Below are 27,558 nucleotides of genomic sequence, written 5' to 3'. Positions count from 1 at the left end.
CCAGTTCTCCCCAGCAGGGGCTTCCTCCCATGTCACCACATCGTGGCAAAGGCTCTGGGGGAGGCACCCACTTTCCAAGGCAGCAGGGGATAGCTGGCACCGGGCAGAGACTGGAGGAAGGGAGTGTTGTCTGGCACCTCCCCCCGCCAGGCTCCCAGGAGCTGGCACCCGTCCCCTCCCCGCCTGGCCAGGCTGCGAACCCGGCCCCTGTGCGGGTCCCACCCCCGGCCTTGACGCCAGCGCGCTAATGAAATGCTAATACCGGGGCGCCGAGCCGGTCGCTGCCGGCACCAATAAAACCCGGCGCGGAGTCGGGGCTCTGCCCGGTGCCTGTCCGCAGCCATGCAGAGCGCAGCCCCCGGGCCGGCCGCCCCCGCCCTGCACCTGCTCACCTCCTACTTCATCGACAGCATCCTGGGCCGGAGCCCCGCCGCCAGGCGGCAAGGTGAGCGGGACCCTGCCCGGGAGCAGCCGGGACGGGGCGCCCTGCCAGCCCCACCTTCCGGGGATGGATGGGGGGGGATCGGGGCGCCCTGCCGGCCCCACCCGCCGGAGGGCGATCGGGGCGCCCTGCCGGCCCCACCCGCCGGGGATGGTTGGGGGGCGATCGGGGCGCCCTGCCGGCCGCACCCGCCGGGGATGGATGGGGGGGGATCGGGGCGCCCTGCCGACCCCACCCGCCGGGGATGGATGGGGGGGGATCGGGGCGCCCTGCCGGCCCCACCCGCCGGGGATGGATGGGGGGGGATCGGGGCGCCCTGCCGGCCCCACCCGCCGGGGATGGATGGGGGGGATCGGGGCGCCCTGCCGGCCCCACCCGCCGGGGATGGTTGGGGGCACGGGGGCGGCCTGCTGGTTCCCCCAGTGCGGAGCTCCCCGGGGCAGCGCAGCAGCCGGGCCCTCGGCTCATCCTCCCGCTTCTCTCCCTCTCCCCAGGCGGGGACCCCACGGAGCCGCCCGAGCCCTGTCCGGCGCCGCTGGCGGCGGCGAAGCGCCCGGTCCCCGGGGCCTGGGCGGAGGAGGACGCGGCGGAGGACGCGGCGAGGGGCAGCGGCGGCCCCGGGGAGCCGGCGGCTGGTCTCTCAGGCTCTGCCCCCGCAGCGGCGGGCGAGGCGCCGGGGCCCCTGAAGCGGAAGCAGCGGCGCTACCGCACCACGTTCAGCAACTTGCAGCTGGAGCAGCTGGAGCGGGCGTTCCGCAAGTGCCACTACCCCGACGTGTTCACCAGGTAGGAGCGGAGCGGGGCCGGGCCGGACCGGGCCGCTCCGCCAGGGGCACCCAGCCCCAGCCCGGCCCCTCCCTTCCCAGCAGCCCGCTAGGGCCAGAAGCCGGGGGACGCTGCCCTCCTTTGGGAGGATCGGGCCCTGCCTGCGCCCTCTGCCCAAAGTTTCGACTGGGTCCAGGGGGCTTCAAAGAGAGATTCCGCCCCCGAGGCGGAACCTTGAAATGGTCGCTGCCCTGTAAATGCCACTCTCTGGTGTTGGGAATAATCCAGACTGAATGAACCCAGGGTATGTAATGACCGGGAGCCCCCAAGAAAGCGAACATAGAAGGATAAAAGAAAAGGAGGACTTGTGGCACCTTAGAGACTAACGCATTTATTTGAGCCTAAGCTTTCGTGAGCGACAGCTCACTGCATCGGATGCATGACTGTATTTTCCACTGAATGCATCCGATGAAGTGCGCTGTCGCTCACGAAAGCTTAGGCTCAAATAAATGCGTTAGTCTCTAAGGTGCCACAAGTCCTCCTTTTCTTTTTTGCGAATACAGACTAACGCGGCTGCTACTCTGAAAAGTGGAAGGATAGGAAAAGCACTCGAAGCAATCGGAAATAGCTCAGGGATGGACGGTAATCGCCAGCTTTAAAGTAACAGCTGGAGCACATGCGATTCCGCGCTCGCATGAAGTGGGAATCAAGGTGAAATCAGGGCCCTATGGTGTGCGAGGGGGTCTCGGATCTTACATCCCCTTATTGCTGTCTCAGCGGTCCTAATGCAGTTACCGCGGGTGGGGGGTGTAAAAACCTCCCAGTTGAATGTTACTGTTTATATAATCTCAGACTGGTAGGCACTATGCAGCGGCTTCTAGATTAGAAATCACCTGTAAAGAGCAGGGGATCTGATTTGGCTTTTAATGAACTCTCAAAAAGAAAAGGAGGACTTGTGGCACCTTAGAGACTAACAAATTTATTTGAGCATAAGCTTTCCTGAGCTACTTCATCGGATGAACTCTCAGTGTGTGATGGGGCCTGATGAAGCCAACCCTTTTTTGTGACTAAAGATTGAAATACTAAATGTTTGGCTCTTCTGCAGAGAGGAGCTAGCAATGCGTCTGGATTTAACAGAAGCCAGAGTTCAGGTGAGTGACAGGTACTAAAGAACAGGGACCTAGTTTTGACGAATACACTGCCTTTTGATATGTATAAACATTCTTAGCTTAAAATTAAGTGTTAAATGTTTTCTTAAGTGCTGTTGGCTTTTTTTATTTTGCCAGCTCACTCAGGTTGAGAAGTATTGCTGTAAAGGATGTAAAAAAGCTAGCGGCTGTTATTCCATATTATCCTACAAAAGAGGACCAAATGTGATCAGAGCTTTGAATTTAAAAGAAGGAAGGAGGAGAAGTTTTTAGTATCTCACCCCTCCCAAAACCAGAAACATCAAAATAAAATATAGTAATTGTCAGATATAATATCAATACACTTCAGCAAACAATAGATGATCGTTTAAAATAGGCTTTGCATCTTTTCTAAACCAGTGGTTCTCAGCCAGGGGTACACATATCACTGAAGGTACACAGAGGTCTTCCAGGGGGTACATCAACTCATCTAGATTTTTGCCTAGTTTTATAAAAAGCACTAGCGAAGTCAGAACAAACTAAAATTTCATAGAGACAATGACTTGTTTATACTGCTCTATATACTATACACTGAAATGTAAGTACAATATTTATATTTATTTTATAATTATATGGTAAAAATTAGAAAGTAAGCAACTTTTCAGTAATAGTGTACTGTGACACTTTTGCTATTTTTAATGTCTGATTTTGTAAGCAAGTGGTTTTCAAGTGAGGCGAAATTTAGGAGTACACAAGACAAATCAGACTCCTGAAAGGGGTACAATAGTTTGGAAAGGTTGAGAGCCACTGGTCTAAACTATTTAAACATCTGTTTATGGATATAGAAGTGGATTTGAATGAATTGTGTGCATATTGTTTAAATACTATTTTATGTTTAAATCTTAAAGTTCTGAAACAAACCAACAAAAGTCTAAAGATTCATAGTAAAATTTGATACTTTTTCACTATAATTTCCTCCACCGGAAAAATATTTAAAAACAGAATTGGGGACAATAGTATTGTGTAGAAGTTCAGAATGTAGATACATTTGTAATTTTCTGACATTTGTCAGCTGGTGTTGCAACTGCAACTTTTTTAGCAGGTTTTTTTTCCTCCTCGATATTTGTTTTTTAAAGAAAGGAGAAATATCCTGGATATGTCATCCATTATTAAATCTGAGACAAAAACACAAACCATAACATTTTAGATGGTAACATTTTCTAGATGTACACTTAAAAATGCATTTTTACCACTGGTCTGTAATGGTCCAAAATTAAATGCATACTGGCATTTTTAGAAATCTCTGTATTTAGTTTTTGTAAAAGTCCACATTAGCATTGCAAAAATATTTACGCAGTTTCTTTTGAAGTGCCAAAATCTGATGTTTTGGTTCTTGACCAAAACAATAAAAGGACCCAAAATGGTTAGATCGTGTTGTGAACCAATGATTAGTTGAATGTTGTGTTCTACATCTAAGCAATTATTTATGTAGTTCACAAAAGCATTCATTTACCATCTCCTGCCCCAATTTAACTTGAAAACATCTGCACTGTTTTTTAAAAAATGCTTAAATAAATTAAAAGATTATTCTGAGACTGAGATGAGAATGTTTACTTGAAGGGAATTTGTATTACTAGATTGGGCAGTTATAATGGAACATCAGACAAAACCTTAAGCATACAGGTACAAAGATTGTGTAACCAATCTTCCATACTGCAGTCCTCTAAAGAAGCCTATCCTTGGTTCTAAACACCCATAATTAAGTTCCTTTTAAAAAAAAGTATTAACTCTGGTATTAACTCATTTACTCTGTTAACTTTAAAAAAAAAAAACTTGTATACATAGCAAACATTAAATCTTGTTAAAAATTTAGTTTCAAACAGATAATTAAGGGTCCAAAATGGCACAAAACCAATCAAGTTATACTAACCTCCGCACATACTGTACATCGGATATTGAACGAATTACTTTGCATGTCAGTCCAGCTGCAAGCTGCAGTCATGACTTGGCTCCTAGCATGTACTGTTCAGTTTTCATGACTATGATATGCATTGCAGCTTCTTCCCTGATTTGGCAGGCTTATTCACAGACTCATCTCTGTTTCTCCTCACACTCCACCACTGGGGCCCGATGCTCAACTTGTGTAAATTGTAGTTCAGCTGAAGTCAATGGAGCAATGACAGTTTACACTGGCTGAGGAGCTGGCCCCAGAAATCTTGAATTTCCTCATCTTTCCATATTTTAACACTTGGGCCCAGATAATTAAAGATAAGTAGGCTCCGACAATTCATTGATGTCAGTGGAAGTTAGGAGCTTAAATACCTGTAAGGATCTAAGCCTTGGAGATTGGGAAAGAGAATTTCCAGCCATCAGGGAAAGCTCTTAGACAATTTATATATTACATCCAGTGCTCAATGATTTTATACATGTGAGCAAGCTTTGTCACCTTTTTCATCTCAACTCCACAGCTAAGTTATTTTATGACCTTTAAGGAAAGAAAATGCCCCCTCCTATACACCCCAACATAAATATCACCAATGCTACTAGTAACTAAAATACCATAAACACGACAGCCACACATTTCTCCCATAAAATGAACACGGATGCAAAACTGTTAACCCACCTATCATTTCCCCAATCCCATTCTCACCTTCTCATATGGGGCTTGCCAATTGCATGCAGTTGGGTTGCACTGTTCGATGTCTTTTTTTGAGACATTGGCATACGGCGAAAGGGATCATGTCGATGATTTGAACCCAAGCTTCCTGTGAATGTCATAAAAAAAAACCAGAACGTTCAGTGGCATAGCCACGTAGGAGTACTAGGCAAATATTGAGAGGAAAGATACTCCAGTATCATAGAATTCAAGGCCAGAAGAGACCATCAGAGTATCTACCCTGAGCTCTTATATATCACAGGTCATCACCACCACCCAGCGCCCATACACGAAACTCAACAACTGAGATGAGACCCCAGTATTACAGCCCTCAGGAAGCTAGACTCTTATGAGTCACAGGCAGAGTGGTTTGGTTGCTAACATGAGACGGAGATTCAATTCCCTGCTCTGCCATAGACGAGTACCTTGGGCAAGTCACTTGGTCTCTCGGTCTCATTCCCCCAACTGTAAAATGGAGATAATAGCTTACACGGGTGTTGTGAGGATAAATACACTAAAGATTCTGAAGTGCTCAGATAGCAGGATATGTTAACGGACCATTTTAAAATATACTGTAATAGTATCTTCCTGACCTGCTCAAAAGTAACTCTCTGTGACGCTAATTTAATGCAGAGTTGTCATATCTGAGACAGCAGAACAGCCCATTGCTTTTCAAACTGAGATTTGCTTCTCTGGAGAGACACCTGCTGTACCTCCTCCTGGGGCAGTGGTTTTTATACACACAGCCAGATAAAATGGGGAGCAGGCACAATATTCTCTCTCTTACTGGAGTCAGCAGAAACTGTTGCATTTCATTGAGTCCTAATTGGAAGTGACCCTGCAAGAAAGAAAAATGATCTTATTCCCATCCCATTCCAGAATGCACCTCTTATTTCAGCTATTTCTCCCACCTAGAGAGATTTCCCCTTTAACCTCTTTGAAAATGCATCCAAGGGGACCCATATATTTTTCTATACCATGGGAAAGGAATGATAGGAAAGTCTGGTAAATCCTGTCCCTCTTGGAAGCCATCCTTTATGGACTTCCAGCAGCATTCTTGTTTGAGTCCATACTTCGCTTCTGTTAACAGGCTTGTTTCTCATTATTAGTATAGATCATTAGTCTGGGGAGAAAAAAATAGGAACATCTTAAAAACTTCTAACATGAAAAAGTTCGAAACATCAACTGGTTGATTCGTCACCATGGGTATCAATGGTAAAGCACACACTTATAAAGTAATAAGGATTACTGCAAACTGAACATCCTTGTGATATTATTTGCTAATAATCCCAAAATCAATCTCAGCAACAAAGATACACTATGGCTAGTCACAAATATAATATAACTTGTTTGTTATGTATCAGAAAATGTTTTAATTCACTTGATTTTGAGGGGATTTAAAGTTTCAGAAAAGACTAAATTGAAAACTGACTTTACATTCAGTAGGCTCTTCTCTTAAAATTGCAAAGTTAAAGTTCTTAATTATTTTCAAAACACCGAGTACTTCTAAATTTGGATTATGAATGATAATTTCAATTTCTAATGAAATTCCTGGTATAAGAATAACTTTTAGAATACATTCAGAATCTATCAATAATTACAAAAATAACATGCAGTATTTAATATGCACTGGTTTATAGTCCATTCTTGTTAAATTTAAAAACTGATCAAAACTGTAATGACTTCAGGAGTCTACAATTAATTCTTCTTTGTTACATACCTCTAAAACATTATTTTGAATATATTTAGCCCAAGAAGCTATGGTTAGCTAAACCATATATATAGCATATTCCATGCTACAAGTTTGCACACATCTGTGTATAGATGCAAACTACTCTGGTAACCTGACAAATGTAATGATCTAAAAATGTAAAGCTAAATTATTTTTAAAGGCAGTTGAACTCTTCTATTAATCAGTAGCAAAAATACAAATTAGTCATTTTATGCTTTATTAAATAATCTAAATGTTATTTATAATAATATAAATGCTAAAGTTTTGAAAGTACTGTCTGTTTATGATGTCACTGTAAAGTAAGATATGTGTTTATGCCCCATTTATCACTCATATTAATGTGAATTTTGCCCGACAAGGAGCTCAAGATTGGGATTTTAGTCCTAAATAATGGCTTTCAGTGCTGATAGTCCAAATTCAGTTTAGATTTTAAAAGAAATTAGATAAATACAATAATTGATGGCCAATTGAAATCAGTTGTTACACTGGATTTACAATCTGCACAGCAGACAAGCAATAATATTGCAATCATAAAAGACAGCTGTATAGATTACACAAGAGTAAATTAAAGGAATTATTTTAACATTTTAAGGTAGCAAACATTTCACTTCTTATTCAGTTTCTCTTTTGGAGCAGACTGAGGAAAAAATCCTTAATTAGGTTTCACAACAGTATTAATATATTCTCTCATACACGTAGCACTTGTCTTTTGCTATGTTTAGAAAAGGGGTCAAAATGCTTGTACAGGATAAAGAAACTAGCAACACTGCAAAGTACAATGTTCTTAATCTGCTGCCCAAACGTGAGGCACAAGTGTCACGTAATATTCTCACTACCCTTTTAGTCCTTTGAACTCCATTCTAGAGGGGAGCACTGGTGGCTTAGAGCTAGTGGTTTTATTTTCCTTCTGAGATACCAGCACTAGCTCCATTTATGATGCTTATTGGCAAGTGATTGGAGGCCGCTATTCAACCAGTAAACCTTGTAAAAATAATTTAATTAAATTTAGCCGATGCCTAAAGCTGAACGAACACAACTGAAAGTGTTTCTTTCATGCACCTGGCTCCCGTCTATAGATATAGATTTCTAGCATTTCACTAGTTCAGCTATCCACTATAAGAAGTTTGACTCTTTACAATCTCAGATATGTTAGACCTTGTATCCCTAAGGTTATTTATTGTTCAACACTATTGTGCCAGATTTTGTCAAATGTGCAATATTTTCCATTGGTCACTTCTTGGTTTAAAACACCAATCTCCTTACCAACAGACCTAAACACGAAGTATACGTCAGTTGCCCAGAGGAAAAAGACACCATTATTTTTGCAAAGTCACTAAAGTTTTCACAGAATATTGGTAGCTTTTAAAAAAAAAATCTAAACAAAAGATGTACTCAAATAGTCACTGCTTCTTCAGGTCCCTGTGAATAAGAATTAACAAGTCCTATGTCATGTGGTTACCTTATTACAGTATCTTTTCACTCCTTATTATATATATTGTAATATATTTTAGTGAGGCTGATGTGTGGCCCAATCCTGTCTTCTTTGAATTCAGTAGGAGTTTTGCCATTGATTTAAAGGGAAAAGATCAGGTTTATGATATCTAGGCCTACCATACAGCAATGTACTCTGGGTATTAACAACTTTTCACTTCTATAGGGCTTTTCTTCAGAAGCTCTTGGCACTTTACATTTATTACTTAAATAAGCACTGAAAAGCTCTTTGTGAAGCAGATGCTAGTATATCTTAACAGACAGGTAAACTAAGTCAAATAGAGAGCGAAAACAACTTGCCCAAGATCAGAGCAAGTCAGTGATTCCCAGTCAGCCCTGCTTTAACTCCCAGACCATAGTAGCACTAATATTAGAGACTTCTGATAAAAATAATTACAAAAATGTAATGTGACTCCTCGGTCATTTTAAAAATATAATAATTCTCTCCACACACTAGAATGTTTTGATCATCTTACTTGAACAGTTTGGTTTTATAATGCTGCACCTGCAGATGGAAGAAGTGTCTATTTATATCCCAGCATAATATTTACTCCTCTTTGGGGGACTATTAATGTACCAATTAATACAAAATCATTGTACTATATGAAAACTTATGCTAATGGCTTACTGAATTTTAGTAGTGACTAGATATAAAGTTTGTGTTACAGATGATAGGCCCAAACTAAAATCTTTGATCCAAGCCTAAATATAGTTCAGAATTCAGTTTGAATGTATCTCGCTACCTGAATTAGAATATCTCAACATTTGAGAAAATTTAGATTTTTGAATCCTCAACCTTGGGAGCGTTCCTATCTGAGATTCTGGTTTCAGCCCATCTCTGCTGTATACTTCACAATGCATTCTCACCTTAGTGCGCACACATATCTAGGGACCCAAGGGAGAGTACTCCAAGACAGAGTCAAAATTGCAAAAAAACAAATGGTGTGGTATCAGTTGTCAGAGTAGATTAAATTCTAGTCTCACTTCTCTGTTACTTTTTAATATACTCCATAACCTAAAATAATTAATAGGGCAGCCTTGCAAAGAGAAGTTGATATAACAAACAGTTTATTGTACAAAAGTACATTGTACAGTAGACTCCTTAGCATCCAAAGCCTAGTGTCTAAGAAACTACCAGCATGTCTCCCTGTTTTATTGACTCCTGGTTACCAGAACTCTCAAGTATCTGAATATATTTGGTATCTTGAGTAACATGGATTTCTATAGTACTATAACTGGGTAAATCAGTTTCACATAACTATATATGACATCAGTTTGAGTCATGGCAAGTAATAAGAGCATCTAAAAAAAATTTTAAATCCTTATCTATGTAGTTAGTCAGCCAGCTTATCTAGGCATTTAAATCACACTCATGGTTTTGATTAAAAATTATTTCAGTTATGATTAAATTGCTTCTTAAATTGCATGGACTAAGGTAGCCACCTTTTGATTTGGGGAGGGTGAGAGGTCATATTTGGAGGCTCAATTAATAAAGGAGTAATAAATTATTAATAGCTGTTTTCATTGTTTACTAGATAGTCAATAGTTGGAGTCCAACAGGTTATAGATTGCATATTACTATGGTTTATAACCAGTAACACCTTTTACTAATCTGCCTACAATAGATACTACTAAAATCCATAAAGATGTCATAAACCATCTATTAATTAATAAGAAACACTTTATAAATGGAACCTTTCTACATAGAAACTGTACTTTTAAAATAAAGGTCACTACTATGCCATGTGCATCATGGCCTACCATAGCTGATAAAAGCAACATTAAAATCAGTCTAGCTAACTCTTTTGTATTCTCTCTCTGAAGGTCTGGTTTCAAAACAGAAGGGCAAAATGGAGGAAACGTGAAAAAACTGAAATGTTAGGGAACGTTCCAGGACTCTCCTTAACACATCCATTGGGTCTGTTCTTGGACATTCCATTGAGTCAGTCTCCTCTTCTGGACCATGCATGGAGATCAATGCCACTTTCAACAATAGCTATGCCATCTGTAACTCCAGCATTCAGCCCTGCAAGCTTAGGGCCGTTTGGTCTCAGCAGTCTTGCCTGGACATCTCTCTTCAGAAATCCAATTTTAAATCCCCATTTTGGAAGGTACAGAGAGTGTATTTTAAGTGTTTTTCTTTTAAACCTCAAGGTTTTTTGTCTTCTTATCTATCCCTTTCTTTTAAACTTTGAGGTGTAAAAAAGGAATAGATAATAAGACAAAAAATACCATATTGCCTCTATATACATCTATGGTATGCCCACATCTTGAATACTGCATGCAGATGTGGTCACCCCATCTCAAAAAAGATATATTGGAATTGGAAAAGGTCCAGAAAAGGGAAACAAAAATTATTAGGGGTATGGAACGGCTGCCATAAGAGGAGAGATTAATATATCTGGAACTTTTCACCTTGGAAAAGAGATGACTAAGGGGGGATATGATGGAGGTCTATAAAATCATGACTGGTGTGGAGAAAGTAAATAAGGAAGTGTTATTTACGCTACTCCTTCTCATAGCACAAGAACTAGGGGTCACCAAATGAAATTAATAGGCAGCAGGTTTAAAACAAACAAAAGGAAGTATTTTTTCACACAACACACAGTCAACCTGCCAGAGGATGTTGTGAAGGCCAAGACTATAACAGAGTTCAAAAAAAGAACTAGATAAGTTCATGGAGGATAGGTTCATCAATGGCTATTAGGCAGGATGGGCAGGGATGGTGTTCCTATCCTCTGTTTGCCAGAGGTTGGGAATGGGCAACAGGGGATGGATCACTTGATGATTACCTGTTCTGTTCATTCCCTCTGAGGCTCCTGGCATTGGCCAATGTCGGAAGAGAGGATACTGGCCTAGATGGACATTTGGTCTGAGCCAGTATGGATGTTCTTATGCAGTACAATAGCTTAATATCAGTAAGCAATTCACAGGTGCCTTAATGAAATGTGTGTTCCAATGTTACAGTATGGATTCTGTCTATTTAAAGGAATAATATAAAAAGTTATTTAAAAAGCCAGCTCTCACATGTCTTACTCACTGGGACAACTTGAGTAAAATAAGCAGGATTTGGCCCTAAATTAGCTGTAAACCCTAGTGAAAGTCATTCAACATAAAGAAAAGGAGTACTTGGGGCACCTTATAGACTAACAAATTTATTAGAGCATAAGCTTTCATGAGCTATAGCTGACTTCATCGGATGCATTCCGTGGAAAATACAGTGGGGAGATTTATATACACACACAGAGAACATGAAACAATGGGTTTTATCATACACACTGTAAGGAGAGTGATCACTTAAGATGAGCTATTACCAGCAGGAAGGGGAGGGGAGGAAAACCTTTTGTGGTGATAATCAAGGTGGGCCATTTCCAGCAGTTAACAAAAACGTCTGAGGAACAGTGGGGGTGGGGTGGGGTGGGGTGGAAAATAACACGGGGAAATAGTTTTACTTTGTGTAATGACCCATCCACTCCCAGTCTCTATTCAAACCTAAGTTAATTGTATCCAGTTTGTAAATTAATTCCAATTCAGCAGTCTCTCCTTGGAATTGTTTTTGAAGTTTTTTGAGACAAACACCTACAAAATCTCTATCATGAATTCTTACAACTATAATACCCACCTGCTGAAGTGAAGAAACAGATTGACAGAGCCAGAAGAGTACCCAGAAGTCACCTACTACAGGACCGGCCCAACAAAGAAAATAACAGAACGCCACTAGCCATCACCTTCAGCCCCCAACTAAAACCTCTCCAACACATCATCAAGGATCTACAACCTATCCTGAAGGACGACCCATCACTCTCACAGATCTTGGGAGACAGGCCAGACCTTGCTTACAGACAGCCCCCCAACCTAAAGCAAATACTCACCAGCAACCACACTCCACACAACAGAACCACTAACCCAGGAACCTATCCTTGCAACAAAGCCCGTTGCCAACTGTGTCCACATATCTATTCAGGGGACACCATCATAGGGCCTAATCACATCAGCCACACTATCAGAGGCTTGTTCACCTGCGCATCTACCAATGTGATATATGCCATCATGTGCCAGCAATGCCCCTCTGCCATGTACATTGGTCAAACTGGACAGTCTCTACGTAAAAGAATAAATGGACACAAATCAGACGTCAAGAATTATAACATTCAAAAACCAGTCGGAGAACACTTCAATCTCTCCGGTCACTCGATTACAGACCTGAGAGTGGCTATTCTTCAACAAAAAAAACTTCAAAAACGGACTCCAAGGAGAGACTGTTGAATTGGAATTAATTTGCAAACTGGATACAATTACCTTAGGCTTGAATAGAGACTGGGAGTGGATGGGTCGTTACACAAAGTAAAACTATTTCCCCATGTTATTTCTTCCCCCCACTGTTCCTCAGACGTTTTTGTTAACTGCTGGAAATGGCCCACCTTGATTATCACCACAAAAGGTTTTCCTCCTTCCCACCCCCCCTCCTTCCCGCTGGTAATAACTCATCTTAAATGATCACTCTCCTTACAGTGTGTATGATAAAACCAATTGTTTCATGTTCTCTGTGTGTGTATATAAATCTCCCCACTGTATTTTCCACTGAATGCATCCGATGAAGTGAGCTGTAGCTCACGAAAGCTTATGCTCTAATAAATTTGTTAGGCTCTAAGGTGCCACAAGTCCTCCTTTTTTTTGCGAATACAGACTAACACAGCTGCTGCTCTGAAACCTGTCATTCAACATAGTTACTGTTTAAAGTGCAGTTGTGCATGTTGGGTGAAATCCTGGCCCCATTGAAGTCAGTTGGCCCTTGTCTTCATGACAGACTGTTCTAATGTAGACGGACTATGGACTCTGGTCTGATCTCTTGTATATATAGGTGTATATTTCACATGTTAAAATCTACTACAACGATATAGATATGAGCTCTCAAGATGGCTCTGCAAAATAGAGAATTATACTGGATGTTTCCACATAGGGGAGCAGAACATGGCCCCTGTTCCCAGAATGCCAGTGACAGAGCTGACATCATTGGCTTTCATTTCAGGGCCATACTCGTACCGTTAACATTTCCTTTACTGAAGACACGTGTGCCCAGTCCCAGTGGGAGTTTTGCCATCAACTACCATAAGCACAGGATTGAGTTCAGAGTCTTCTTTCCCAGCCTCCAAGACCGCAGGGGAGATCCTGAACCTGTGTCTATTGTCAGCATTCCATTGAATTCTATGGAGCGCTCATGATTTATAATAGCTGAAGATCGGCTCCTCAGTCTCGCTCGCTCCAAGTGCTGAAATTAAACAACCGAAAGCTGCTGCTGTGTTAGCACTGTATACTCCTCTCCCTTCTGAAATGACAGCCTATATTATAGCCTCCGATTAATGAGCACACCTTTCTGCCATACATTTTATGCTGCTTTTCACATGAAATAACTTGTCACAACAAATTGGTTGCACAGAGACCTATCTGAAAATTTTTCCCTTCATGAAGTATTCTGATGTTTCCAGGGAGCGTGCTGATCTCCCACATTACAAGGTTTGCTTAGAAAGGATGTAACATGTTAAGAGAGTGACAGCAAATCTAACAAACTGACTTTTCTAGATAGCTGCATTGCATGCAGCTGTATGAACATCTCTATTCTATGCTGCATTCACAGTTTAGTAAGTGATATTTATTAGGTGCAAAGTGGATTTGTCTATCGTACTAAAAAAAAACTACAAGTTAATTTACAAAAAAATATAAGTTTGGAACAAAGAAGAAGTTTGGTTTAAAAAAAATTCAATCCAGTTTAGTACTGTGGTTATTAATAAGATAAATATTTCTTCTACAAAATACTTCTAGGTTTGTTACTATTGACTTTTTTTCCCCAAATATAGATTTCTCAATGCTTTAAATCCTCTCATGACAACAGCTTCAGTCTTAATGAAAGCACCAGGACCCCCATCAGACCCTGCTCTCACTGCCTTCACTGATCCGGCAGCAGTTGAAAGGAAAACGTCGAGCATTGCAGCACTAAGGCTCAAAGCGAAAGAACATTCAGCACAAATCCCTCAATTAAACCTCCTATCCAGTCTTACAAACACTAACAAAGAACTTTGTTAGGAACTTTCCCGCAGACTGCAGTAGTATAGGAGAAAGCAAATGCCTTCTCCCATAAGTGGATCCAGTTATACAGAGGCATATAAAAAACCCACCACCCATCTGTAGCTCTTCCATCTGCAAAATGGATTGATGGAAATTTTAATCCTGCTAAAAATAGCTTTCCTTTATTGTAACACAAAATTGTGCGGTCATGTAGCAAATTGATAAATGACTACTGATGGTGAATTTTTGACATTACAAAAGATATACATCAGGAATCAACTCTTCTACATAAATAAAACTAATGTAAAGAATGAGTTTGCTGTGAAACCCCATGATGTACTGGACATTAGCACAACGGTTGAAAATCCTCTGTAGAAATAACTGGAGTTTTATAAACAATCCTTAAATGATGTCTCAGGAGGAACTGTGTAACTACAATTGTTTAGACTAGTTAAGAATCAATATATGGTATGTTCTTAATTTAAAGATCATGCTTCACGTTGAAGTACAAATGCCAGTGAAATTTCACAAAGTAAACAATGATCAGGAATGAGGTATGAAATATTTTGAATATAGGGCTTTGATTCACAACTAGCTTTGTACAAAATGTATCTTGTTTCAAACTAAAATAAACAAAAAAAGTTTGTTTATATGTTCAATGTGGCAATGTTTTAATAATTATATCCTAAGCTTTAGCCTTTGACGATAGATCAGTTTGTAAATGAAAGTTGTGTCCTGTAAAAAATAGTTGTTTCTGTGCAGTAAATTGTGTATAATTCAATATAGATCAGTGAGTAGTTACTAGTTTTAACCGCAAGGTTTCTGGCTGTTTTTAGTGTGACTGTTGGCAAATAGTAGCAGACCATTATCATTAAGTTAACTCTCATTATTTGTAAATCTCTTTCAAAGTATATTGTATGCCTAAGTACATTCAGATTGCAATGAAAATTATTAATGGGTCTTTAAAAAAATGTCCTTGAAATGATTATTGGGAAGAGTTAAAAAATGAGGTTCTGGCGAATAGACATTAAATTTACAAAAACCTTGGGCAAGCCATCTGCCTCAGTTTCCCCAGCTGTAAAATGGGGGTGAGAAGAACAACAACTAGCTCTTCTGTAGCTCTTGATCCAGAAATAAAGTGTGTTATAAAGGAGGGTAAGTATCATCCCATTTTACAGACCACTTGCCTATCTCATAGGGCTGTTGTGAGGACTAACTGAATGTTCCGAACACCACGCAAATGTAAAAGAGCCATATTAGTGTGAAGCTTTGTATGTTAATTAGCATCCTCATTGGCAGTCACAGCAGAGGCACCAAGGACTGAACATAGATTCATAGATATTAAGGTCAGAATGGACCATTATGATCATCTAGTCTGACCTCCTGCACAACGCAGGCCACAGAATCTCACCCACCCACTCCTGCGAAAAACCTCTCACCTATGTCTGAGCTATTGAAGTCCTCAAATCGTGGTTTAAAGACTTCAAGGAGCAGAGAATTCTCCAGCAAGTGACAGACATGGAGACCAAGCTTTCGTCTCATCCCTAGAGGTCCCTCCGCAGAGGCTTTGAGTACATTGTACATTGGTGGGACAGGGTGGAGAGTCTTTTACAGATGCTGCCTGTGGTCCTCCTGTTCCATCGAGACCATTCTGATGTGTCACTTAGAAAATACAGAAAAAGCATTCAGTGTCCCCCACACCTCTGTAAGATTTTTTTCCCCAGGTGTTTAATGCTCTGTAAAATCAGACTACTGTATCTTGACTCAAACTACAATCAACCTACCATAGCCCCTGTGACATCTCTTGATAACATTTACTCTGAATGGGATTAATAATGTTATCAATACTGTTGCAGTGAGCTTGGAATGTAGAACCCCTAGCTACCCTAATTTCTGCTTTTGTAGATGTCTCTAAACCTTGACTGTATTAAATTTTGTACATTACACAGAAGGCTTCTTGGTTAATTAGATTGTTCACTTCCCTTACCCTCCAAACCTGCTTTTATTCTAGCTTGTGGTTTGACTGCAGTATACGTTGCATATGCATCTACATAACATCACTTTTGCATATGAGTGAGAATGGAGAAATATTTTAGGGCTATAGACCAGTGTAACTGTTTTCCCACCCATAACAGGGTGGCAAGTTTCCTCTAGGAAAAGTAAATTACATCTTCCAAAGTTAATGCAATCTCACTCTGTGGGTCAATGAGCAGGAAACCTTAGGAGTAATGCAATTTGTACCTTTCCTCACAAAAGCCTGAGTGTGTTTCTTCCAGAACGGCTCCTCATTTCAACCCATCCACGACCAACCTCCAGGCTGCCAACTGGCAACACAGCACATTACCTATGTAAGCTCCGGTCTTGTGCTGAATTACCTTTTTATAAAGTAGGACAGTTTGTAAATTGTCATTACACAAGTTGTATTTCTTTCTACACATGGTTCCTTGTGTTTTTCCTCTGGAATTAATACTCAGTTTCTTGAAAAGGCTAGAAAATTCTGCAAGGAAAGCACATGCTGTACTTTTTTAAAAAAAGTAACAAGAAATGTCTAAGTATGCTAGGTGCATTAGATATTGCTCCTACGTTCACCCATGCATTGCTTAAATGAACTCATCCAATAGCTATTCAAAACAGAATTTGCCTATTTAAAAAAATCCCAGCTGTTCCTGCTAATTATCATTCTGCAGAGCAGTATCCATAAGATAAATAGTGTCAAAAATACTTTTGAAGAAGGCACTCCTGCATTTCAACATATTGGGTGAAATCCTAGCACCAATGTAGTCAATGGTAGTCTTATCATTGACATCAGTAGGGTCAAGATTTCACCTACTGGGTCAAATTCACCAAAGTCATAATTCCATTACTTTCCATAATTACAACAGGGATGAATTTGGCCCAGCAAGTCGCTATGTTTCCCCATACATATAGAATTCCCATGTGTATTCACAATTAGGTAAAAACGAGTTTAGCAAAATAAGCAATGCCAGGATGTGAGTTACTCTGCTTCAGGCATACTTGTTTAGAAGTATAGGATCTGCAGACGGACCATGGAAGGTTTCACAAAGGAAGGAACTGGGTGGGATGAGAAGAGAAGCTTTGAAAGTCAACTGGGACAGGACACTGTTGTGAGAAAGCCCATGGTAACGTGAAGTCACAGGCTTTCTCGGGCGGGGATAGTAAAACAAAAGAGGAAATTAACAGTTTTAAAGTTCAGGGCAGCTTGATGGTTCAGTGATTTGCAGGATTACCCTGCTATCTGGATACTTGTGTTCAATTAAGTTTGGCTACCCCATACAATAAATTTCAAGGATCTCCTACAGTTGTCTACAGAATCACTGTCTGGTCAGCTGAAGCCTGGAAACACGGGCATTCATTTGATAGATCAGGCTTCAGGACCACAGAAAAGTCTGCGAACCCAAAATTATTTTATGATAATCTTGCCCTGGTACAAATTCAATAATAGTCCCTAGCTCCTATATTGTACTTTTCATCCATGGATCTGAAAGCAGGTAAATATCCTTTTAACCCATTTTACAGCTACAGAAACCAAGCCACAAACAGGCAGAACTATTTACCCATGGTCACACAGCACATCCAGTCCATGTCAGAGCTGGGAATAGAGTCCAAATTTGCTGCGTCCCAGTCTAGTCTCCCACTGGCCCATGCTTCCTCTCTGACTGGTGAATCCCTATATATTGAATGTTTGACCAGGGCTGTATTGATTCACGGCAGCACATATGGAAGCTGATACCCCTACCTGCCAGTGCTGGGGTTGCTTTACTTCGTGCTACTCCGCCAGACCCTCACTTCCGTAATCACTAAAATTTCCCATCAGTCACCCAAACTTTGCTTTTAATAAGCAGGGTGTACAAAGGCTGCAAAGGAAACATGCTCTATCAAGCACTTAAAATTGCAATTTTATTATTGAAATAAATGCCAGAGACGACCCGTGCCTGCCAATGGGGAGGGGTGGGGAGAGGAGACACAGTGAGGGCAGTGGCTTCAGCAGATGTTAGTGAGCATGCTCAATCCGTGTGATCATGCTCAGTACAAGCCAAGCAAATTGGGCAGGGGACATGACGTCCAACGTGCCCCCCCACCATGCGTTGCCTCTGAATAAAACTTAAGTCACACTTGTTTTCAGCAGGCTCCTTTGTACTTCCTCCCATGCTGCCCTTTATGGGTGGGAGGAGCTTCCTGTCAATAGCTGCAAAGCCACCTCAGTGTCCTCCTTCAAACTCTTCTCTACCATGAGGCCTATGAACAGCTCAATCAGAATGAGGCAGCTGGTTTGCCCACAATGCAGACCACCATCATCCCACTGGTTGCTTGTGCGCCCCCGTTTCTTCTTCTTGTATCTTCCTGGTGTCTATAGTATTCTACTTCGATTGTAAGCCTGAGTCAAGCGCCATCTCTCCGATGTATATTTGTACAGTGCCAAACAATGCACTTGTGGCCTCTGGGAGCTATGTCACTCCAGAGATTAATTTTAAATATTACTTAGTTTGGTATTAATTTAATTATACCACAGATCAGAGAGGCCTCCAGTGAAAGGAATTATGGGGGAATGTAACAGAGGCTACGAGTCCACAGAGCACTCAAATGGAAATTGGTGTATCGTGCATTAAATGTTTCCTAGCAGAGCATGCCTCAATAATTTCCTACCCATTTTGCTTTGAAACTATAGAGAAATTTCATTTAAACTGATTTAATTTTCTCTGCTTTAATGAGTTTTCCAAAAAGTTTCTATTCCGCTGCGTGAACTGAAAAGCCAGCTGTGAGAGCTAATAACATTATGAAAGTCAATATGTATGCGCAACACTTGAAACTGGCTTAGGAATCAAAGCACATCTGTAACCGAAACTGTGCCTTGTTTGAACTCCCAGAAGCTTCTTTTGTTGCTGTTACAGATCAATGTTTTGTTATTAACACCAAAGGAGAAGGGTTTGCTTACAGCCACCTTCTCATTTTAAGTTTTCAGAGGCAGGGGAGGCTAAAATACAAATATACACACACACACACACACACACACACACACACACACACGGTTATTAAATTTTCATTTTTAAAAACATACTGGTGCCTTCTCTCAGTCTCAGGTGGATTTAAGGGTCTGATCCAAAGCCAAATCAATCAATCAATGGGAGACTTTCCATTGATTTTTATCAATAGGCTATGGATCAGACCCACTCTGCTTAACTCCCATTTGCATTACCAGGTGGCTCCATGCATATACTACATGCACAGTAAAAGAAGAATTTCCCCTTTAAGAAAAATTAAAGTGTTGCTTTAAATTACATTTAAAAAAAAAAGCACCAAGCTGAAAAACCTTCTGTCTGGGTCTGGATTCATAGCCATGCATGTGTCAGCATTTTTATCATGAGTTATGCAGAAATGTACTTTTGCAATTTATTTCAATGCAATATGAAGCGTGCCATATGCAGAATATCCCTTTTATGGAAGAGTTGTCTCACTGAACATATATGAATTATTCTCCAACACTTGATGTTGCCATGTAGACCAAATCATACAGTCCTTACTTAGGGAAAATGCCTATTGACCTGGATTAAGATTGCATAATTTGGCCCTGTGCTTCTCCGTTGCTCTACGATTTGAGTCTTAAATTTATAGCATAATTCTGCTCTGGTTGATATAAATGGGAGTTGTGCCATTGACTTCAACAGAAGCAAGATTGGAGCACTTACTCTGTATCTTTTTTTTTTTTTTATGGACACTGAAAATATGTAAACGGAGATTTTCAAAGCCACATAAGAGATTTAGACACATCTTCCCTTCATTTGCGTCAGTCCCCTGGACCACTTTGAAAAATCTCAGCCTCATAATTAAACATCTCCATGTTGTCCTCTATACTGCGATGTGTTTGGGGAGTTACATCCTAAAATTCTGCTGAACACTGGTATCCCTCTAAGAAACACTGGCAAATGTTTCTAATGGATTTCTCTCCTTTGGCAGAAATAGTGTACAACGGTCAATTCTGTTTAGCTTAGATTTCTATCTCAAGTTCAGATTTGATAACAGGAGTTTGGATAAAATGCCCATATTTCCAGTGGCATAATATCATCAGAACTTTGTCTACAAAGAAAGAGTAATTTTATTGTTAGAGAGTAAGAGAGAGAATAATAAGCCAGGTGTTTGAAGAAAAGACAAAGGAACGAGCACAGTAGGGTGTTCTGACTCACAAATCTGTATTGAGTAAGAAGTATTCATGAAGAAAATTAATTTAAAAAGTATGTAGTTCAGGTTTTGAGCCCATAAGTCTTTTCAAAAACAGATTAGTGATTAAAAACTTTTTTATTCTAGCAATCTCTTAAACAATTAGTGCAGTAATTGGAAAGGGACTACAAATTCAAATATAGATGGACATAAAAGAGTTTCCCCATAGAGCTTTTCCTTGGTTTTGTGGGCTACTGCTATGCACCTGCCTTTACCATCAGAGGGGTTGAAATACTGAAGAAGTGCACTGAATAGGGATACAAATGCACCAAACAGCAATACCATACAAATTACTTAATTCATGTAAAGTAGTGGTAATTGTATTGATCGTGAATGCATGAGTGATTCCTTTATTTCAAACTACATTAAATGTAAACCACCAAACTGCAATTTGGTCCCCACTGCATATTTGTGAACTGCTGGGTGTGATTTGATTTAATAGAATATTAATTTTCCTCAACAATAAAATACATTGAAATGGGCAGGCATTTCTTTTCATCTAAAATAGATAACAGGAATTTCTTCACTTATAGATCTAGATCTTCATGCAGCTCTTTAAACCTCTATTCTCCCATATGCAAGGAACAACCTTTCTCCACCACACACCTGTGAACCATGTAACTTGAGAAAAATATGTGAAATGAAGTGAAAAAGAATGGGACATCATCTGGGCTAGGAGAAAGAGTTTGGATTCCCAAGTCCCAAATGATTTGACCAAAGTAAGAAGTCAACTTTTTTTTTAAGGTTCTGATTTAAGTTTTTATTTTTTCCCACTGCCAATATTTGGTCAGGATCAGAACTAGAAGTGAGAAAATATTGGCAAAAAAGATTGTTCTTAGTGTATTTTAGACTGGAAGTTCATAATAACTTTTCCTTGTGGGATTTCCTGAAAATTTTGAACATTTCAAACGATTTGGAAAGGTCTGAGGTTCTTCTGTCTCTCTAGAGAATAGCAATGTACCCACTATAGGATTGGAACAAGAATATTGGGCCAAAAACAACATGGAGTTGATGAACTTGGCTCTAAGTTCACCCCATGAAGTAATCTATTTATTTAATCTAGTCAAGACCAATGAATAACTCTCCTAATCACCATCACCTATTTTATTGAATATTGAATGAGTATAGTAGCTCAAGGAGCATATTTTAACATTTTTCATTGTTGTCACAATACCACCTGACAAATATGTACAGTAGACAATGCCATCCTAGACTCCCACAATGAATCTATACCTTGGCCTGTATATCACTTGATTGCAACTGAGAAGAATGTAATTAGCCTACAATTTGAAACAGACTGGAACAGAAGGGTACCAGGAGCATGACTGATTGTGTCATAGACAATCAGATGCTAACACTTCAAGATGAATACAAGGGCTATCTGGCCATTTGGCTACCCTTTCATAACCACGCAGAGAAAGGAGGAGTTAAGAAAGCTATGGTGGAAGATCTGCACCACTTTGATGAAGTACAAATGGATCTGAATTCTCCACCATTTCCAAATGCATACCATGCAATCTACACTTCACTTATCTGAGCTAATATAAACCATATGGATTACATAAATATCTTCCTGCGAATAAGGGCCTTCTACACTCAGTTTCCGCCATGATACCAAACACCTTTAAACAAGGTTTGTGAAGAAATGAAGCTAACGTAAGTGTTACATGCTCACATGATTCTACATGGAATCACCGCGAGCACACGAGTTATCATGATAAACATCTATGCAAATGCCAGTTAGATACCTAACAAACTAATTAGGCCAACAAACGCAAGACCTTTCGTTAAATTATTTATTATGCATATGCACAGGCACAATTCTAAAAATCTGAGCCTAATTCTAGATTGATACAAGTTTAACATAAAGGAGATCTGAATCCTTACATATAATGCTGCCTGTTGCTCCCAGACTACAAGTGGGTAATAAGAGTGCTGTTGTCCAAAACAGTCTTCTATTGCAGGAGAAACTACAACTCACCAAGCCAACTAAGCACACACCAGGATCTGGAATACAATCACAGAATGGCAGGGCATGAACTCCTCGGTCAAGAAGAGGAAGCCAATACCCCAAGGCTGATAATTCTCAAATACACCAAATGCCAGGAGTAAACAAGCCTGAATCCCTGACAAAGGAAAAAAACCTACGTTCCCAACATACTAGTCATTTGGTATTTTCTAGGGAGGTAGGAGCCCCCTCTAAATGGTGCCCAACATTTCCCACTTAAGTCCTCAGACATGAATTTGTGGAAGGCACGTCTAAAACTCAGTTTCATCTTTGTTTGGCAGATGATATAAACATGGATATAAAACAGCCTGAAAATGATATTTCAATATTTGGCAATAGCTACTTTTCTCCTTCCTACACTTTTTTTGGCTTTATACACACTAAGCCAAATTATGTCTTCAATTACTTCCATGCAACTCTATATGGTAAACCAGGTTGAAGTCAATGAGAGTTGCCCTGGCATAAAAAGGTTGAATTTGACCCAACATATGTCTAGTGCCTTCAGTTTTATCTTCTAAGGATTATTCAAACTGGTATAGAAAGTTACTTTTTGGTAGAGAGCACAAATGCACATTTTTAAATTTGGTATGACATTTCACTAATTAGAGGTGGGCCTAAACCACAAATCATTTTTCACATCTGAATACAGAACTACTGCATGGTTTCAGGGAGGTTTGGATTTCAGATTATGGTTTAGGTCCCTATTTTGTTAATACCAATAATACTGCATGTAGATACCATCTACCAGCCTAAGGTCTTCAAGGGTTTCAAGCACATAAGCCTTCAACACTGAAGGAAGTTATGGAACTGAGTGTTACATCATTTTATAGATGAGGAAACTACAGCACAGAGAAACTAAGTGATAGACTTTATTTCACCAGTGGCGGTGCTTGGGCAAGAACCTAAGTCTCCTGACCCCTAGTCCTCTGTTCTCACTATAAGATCATATTGCTCCCATCAATTTACTAATGAATGCAATGTAAAACCTTCTAGCATCCAAGATGTACCATCAAGTGGCATGCCAGATTATGAGTAGGCTAAAGATGGATGCCAGCTCCTGGAGGGAACGTAACATTCTGAATTATCTTCTTGTGTTGGCTGAAATAGCATTTCTTCTATTAGGTTGCAAGTAATCACTATATAATGGCTGAGGGGGAACAATTCAAGCTTGCAAAGTCACACTGCCAGAGAAACAAAAAACTTTTCCATTAAAAATTTACTGAATAGATGCAAGAGAAAAAACAGATTTAAAAAAAAGCAGCCTAAACAGTAATGACCTGCAGAAAAACTGGGACAAAATACTTGATATAATACAGATAAAAACTCAGCAGTCTTTGGTGTGAACAGCATAGTGACTTTATTGTGAACCAAAGCAGAAGACAAGACAGCTTGAATTACAGTTTAAACTTGAACTTGAATTCTAGTTCAAAAGGGTTGCTAGTAAAATGTATTTAGGTGATCTGTTAAAGAAACGAATATATTGCATTTTGTAAGTCACAGCTAGAGATTTTGACAAAAGTTGACTTTCACACACAATTAAACAAAATAATTTCAGTTTTCTAGTTTCATAGAAGCTGATCCACAGACTGCCCTATCTACAGGGTTATTTTGTACTGATAAAAAATCATGGGATTAATGTTTGTGAAAGAAGACAAGAAAGGGCAGCATCATTATAGCCTTGTTTTCTGTATATGCCAGGTGAATATAAGGAAAAGAAAGTGAAGCAGGCTGTAATGTTAATGTATGAAGAAAGCCTGAAGGGTGCTCATCAGCAAGTGATCAGAAACATCTAGTCTTACCTTGTTAGTGCTCTCTCAAACTGAACAAGTAGGGAAGTTGCTGACTGAAGCAAACAAAGACCTTTATTTGATGTTTTAGTTGATGTCTGTAAGCTTTTACCCTCTTTGTAGAGAAGTTACCATAAAGGTTCAGGGCCCAGTTAACTGAAGCCAGGGGGGTGCTAAAAATGGAATCTCTAATACAAACAAGGGTGGAAGGACAGTCTAATGGGTAGTTCCTGGTGTTCAGTTCAGTTCCCGGCACAGCCACAGAGCCCCTGTGCAACCTTTGGTAATTTATTGTCCTGTATTATGCCTCAGTTCCCTGTCTGTAAAACTCGGACAGTACTTTCCTACCTCACAGAGGAGTTGTGAGGATATTATTAGGATTGTGAGGTGCCCAATCACTAGCGTGAGGAATACATTTCAGGATTTGTGGCAGAAGAACTTGTACACTTACCCAATGAGAGAACAGAAACAAAATCATTGGACTTAAGTGACACAACGAAGCAATACAACTCACCTTTAGAGCATTCAAAAATCAAACCACAAAGCAGAAATAGAGGATACATTTGTTTAATAAGTGGTTCACTCAGCTCCATTAAAGTTACTTGAAACATTGTAGATTTATTATCCTGTATTGCAATGAATATGCTCAATTTTATCTAAATCACACAAGAAAAATGGCACCCAAGTAAATAAGAAAGCATCTAGTTATATTGATGGTGGTTTTGGAAAATTGAGCAGACATCTCATTCTTTTGCAAACAATGACAAACTTCTCCAATAGCAAAGCTATATACCTAGTCCTGTGTATTCTGAAGACCAAGTTAGAAAGGTAGTGGTTGCTTTTTTAGAAAAGTGTCCTTGTGTCATTCTATACCTTGGGGGAGCATCCTGGAACTCACATATTCCTCATTTTTAGAGAGTCTTGATCTTGCATATAAAGCATGCCCTGTAAGGTATCAGGGAAAGGGTTATCATAGAATCATAGAATAACAGGGTTGGAAGGGACCTCAGGAGGTCATCTAGTCCAACCCCCTGCTCAAAGCAGGACCAATCCCCAACTAAATCATCCCAGCCAGGGCTTTGTCAAGCCTGACCTTAAAATCCTCAAAGGAAGGAGATTCCACTACCTCCCTAGGTTACGCATTCCAGTGCTTCACCACCCTCCTAGCGAAAAAGTTTTTCCTAATATCCAACCTAAACTTCCCCCACTGCAACTTGAGACCATTAATCCTTGTTCTGTCATCTGCTACCACTGAGAACAGTCTAGATCCATCCTCTTTGGAATCCCCTTTCAGGTAGTTGAAAGCAGCTATCAAATCCCCCCCCATTCTTCTCTTCTGCAGACTAAACAATCCCAATTCCCTCAGCCTCTCCTCATAAGTCATGTGTTCCAGTCCTCTAATAATTTTTGTTGCCCTCCACTGGATTCTTTCCAATTTTTCCACATCCTTCTTGTAGTGTGGGGCCCAAAACTGGACACAATACTCCAGATCAGGCCTCGCCAATGTCAAATAGAGGAGAACGATCACATCCCTCGATCTGCTGGCAATGCCCCTATTTATACAGCCCAAAATGCCGTTAGCCTTCTTGGCAACAAGGACACACTGTTGATTCATACCCAGCTTCTCGTCCACTGTAACCCCTAGGTCCTTTTCTGCAGAACTGCTGCCTAGCCATTCGGTCCCTAGTCTGTAACGGTGCATGGGATTCTTCCGTCCTAAGTGCAAGACTGTGCACTTGTCCTTGTTCAACCTCATCAGATTTCTTTTGGCCCAATCCTCTAATTTGTCAAGGTCCCTTTGTATCCAATCCCTACCCTCCAGTGTATCTACCACTCCTCCCAGTTTAGTGTCATCTGCAAACTTGCCGAGGGTGCAGTCCACACCATCCTCCAGATCATTAATGAAGATACTGAACAAAACCGGCCCCAGGACAGACCCTTGGGGCACTCCACTTGATACCGGCTGCCAGCGAGACATGGAGCCATGGATCACTACCTGTTGAGCCCGACAATCTAGTCAGCTTTCTATCCACCTTATAGTCCATTCATCCAGCCCATACTACTTTAACTTGCTGGTAAGAATACTTTGGGAGACCGTATCAAAAGCTTTGCTAAAGTGAAGGAATAACACGTCCACTGCTGTCCCCTCATCCACAGAGCCAGTTATCTCGTCATAGAAGGCAATTAGATTAGTCAGGCATGACTTGCCCTTGGTGAATTCATGCTGACTGTTCCTGAACACTTTCCTCTCCTCTAAGTGCTTTAGAATTGATTCCTTGAGGACCTGCTCCATGATTTATCCAGGGACTGAGGTGAGGCTAACTGGCCTGTGGTTCTCCAGATCCTCCTCCTCTTTTTTTTTTTTTTTTTTTTTAAAAGATGGGCACTACATTAGCCTTTTTCCAGTCATCCTGGACCTCCCCCGAATGCCATGAGTTTTCGAAGATAATGTCCAATAGCTCTGCAATCACATCTGCCAACTCCTTTAGCACTCTTGGATGTAGCGCATCCAGCCCCATGGACTTGTGCTTGTCCAGCTTTTCTAAATAGTCCTGCACCACTTCTTTCTCCACAGTGGGCTGTCACCTCCTTCCCATGCTGTGCTGCCCAGTGCAGTAGTCTGGCAGCTGACCTTGTTCATGAAGACAGAGGCAAAAAAAGCAATGAGTACATTAGCTTTTTCCACATCCTCTGTCACTAGGTTGCCTCCCTCATTCAGTAAGGGGCCCACACTTTCCTTGACTTTCTTGTTGCTAACATACCTGAAGAAACCCTTCTTGCTACTCTTCACATCTCTTGCTAGCTGCAACTCCAAGTGTGATTTGACCTTTCTGATTTCTCTCCTACATTCCTAAGCAATATTTTTATACTTCTCCCTAGTCATTTGCCAATCGTCAACTTCTTATAATTCAGTGACTCACCTGCATGAGGCCACACCAGGGGAATTGCTCAACTTTGCCTGGAGACTCAGCAATGTGTTACATATTGACATTTCAGTTGGGTAGCTATACAAAGAGGATAAAAAATATTCTATCCAATGCTGCTATTTTAATATGGAAGTCTGTTGCACAACATATAGCAGATTCACAGCAGGTTCTGGAAAATAGCATCCCTTTAGTGCTTTCTTGGAGTAAACAGGAGACTTTAGGAGGAGAAAAATGAAGACAACAAGCAATCCAAACAATTTTTAAAATAATTTCACAAATGGTTTCCCTTTCAGTAGGATAAAAAACCTCTGGCTACTCTCTAAAAC

General features: G+C 40.6%; 1 protein-coding gene across 1 annotated transcript; it reads left to right on the top strand.

The window, feature by feature from the left end:
- Positions 1-223: 223 nt before the first annotated feature.
- Positions 224-16,215, top strand: ESX1 (ESX homeobox 1). Its single transcript, XM_038415125.2, has 5 exons — positions 224-445; positions 937-1,228; positions 2,313-2,358; positions 10,038-10,324; positions 14,069-16,215. Exons 1-5 carry the CDS (start codon positions 343-345, stop codon positions 14,292-14,294), a joined length of 954 nt encoding a protein of 317 aa, XP_038271053.1. The 5' UTR covers positions 224-342; the 3' UTR covers positions 14,295-16,215.
- The last annotated feature ends 11,343 nt before the right edge of the window (positions 16,216-27,558 follow it).

The sequence above is a fragment of the Dermochelys coriacea genome, chromosome 9, assembly GCF_009764565.3.
Source record: "Dermochelys coriacea isolate rDerCor1 chromosome 9, rDerCor1.pri.v4, whole genome shotgun sequence".
In the NCBI taxonomy this organism is placed as follows: domain Eukaryota; kingdom Metazoa; phylum Chordata; order Testudines; family Dermochelyidae; genus Dermochelys; species Dermochelys coriacea.
This window is presented reverse-complemented; position numbering and strand designations above follow the sequence as displayed.

Coding starts and splice junctions, on each gene's coding strand:
- ESX1 (XM_038415125.2), top strand. CDS start 343: ATGCAGAGCGCAGCCCCCGGGCCGGCCGCCCCCGCCCTGCACCTGCTC. Junction 446..936: donor CCCCGCCGCCAGGCGGCAAG/GTGAGCGGGACC, acceptor CCCTCTCCCCAG/GCGGGGACCCCACGGAGCCG. Junction 2,359..10,037: donor TAACAGAAGCCAGAGTTCAG/GTGAGTGACAGG, acceptor CTCTCTCTGAAG/GTCTGGTTTCAAAACAGAAG.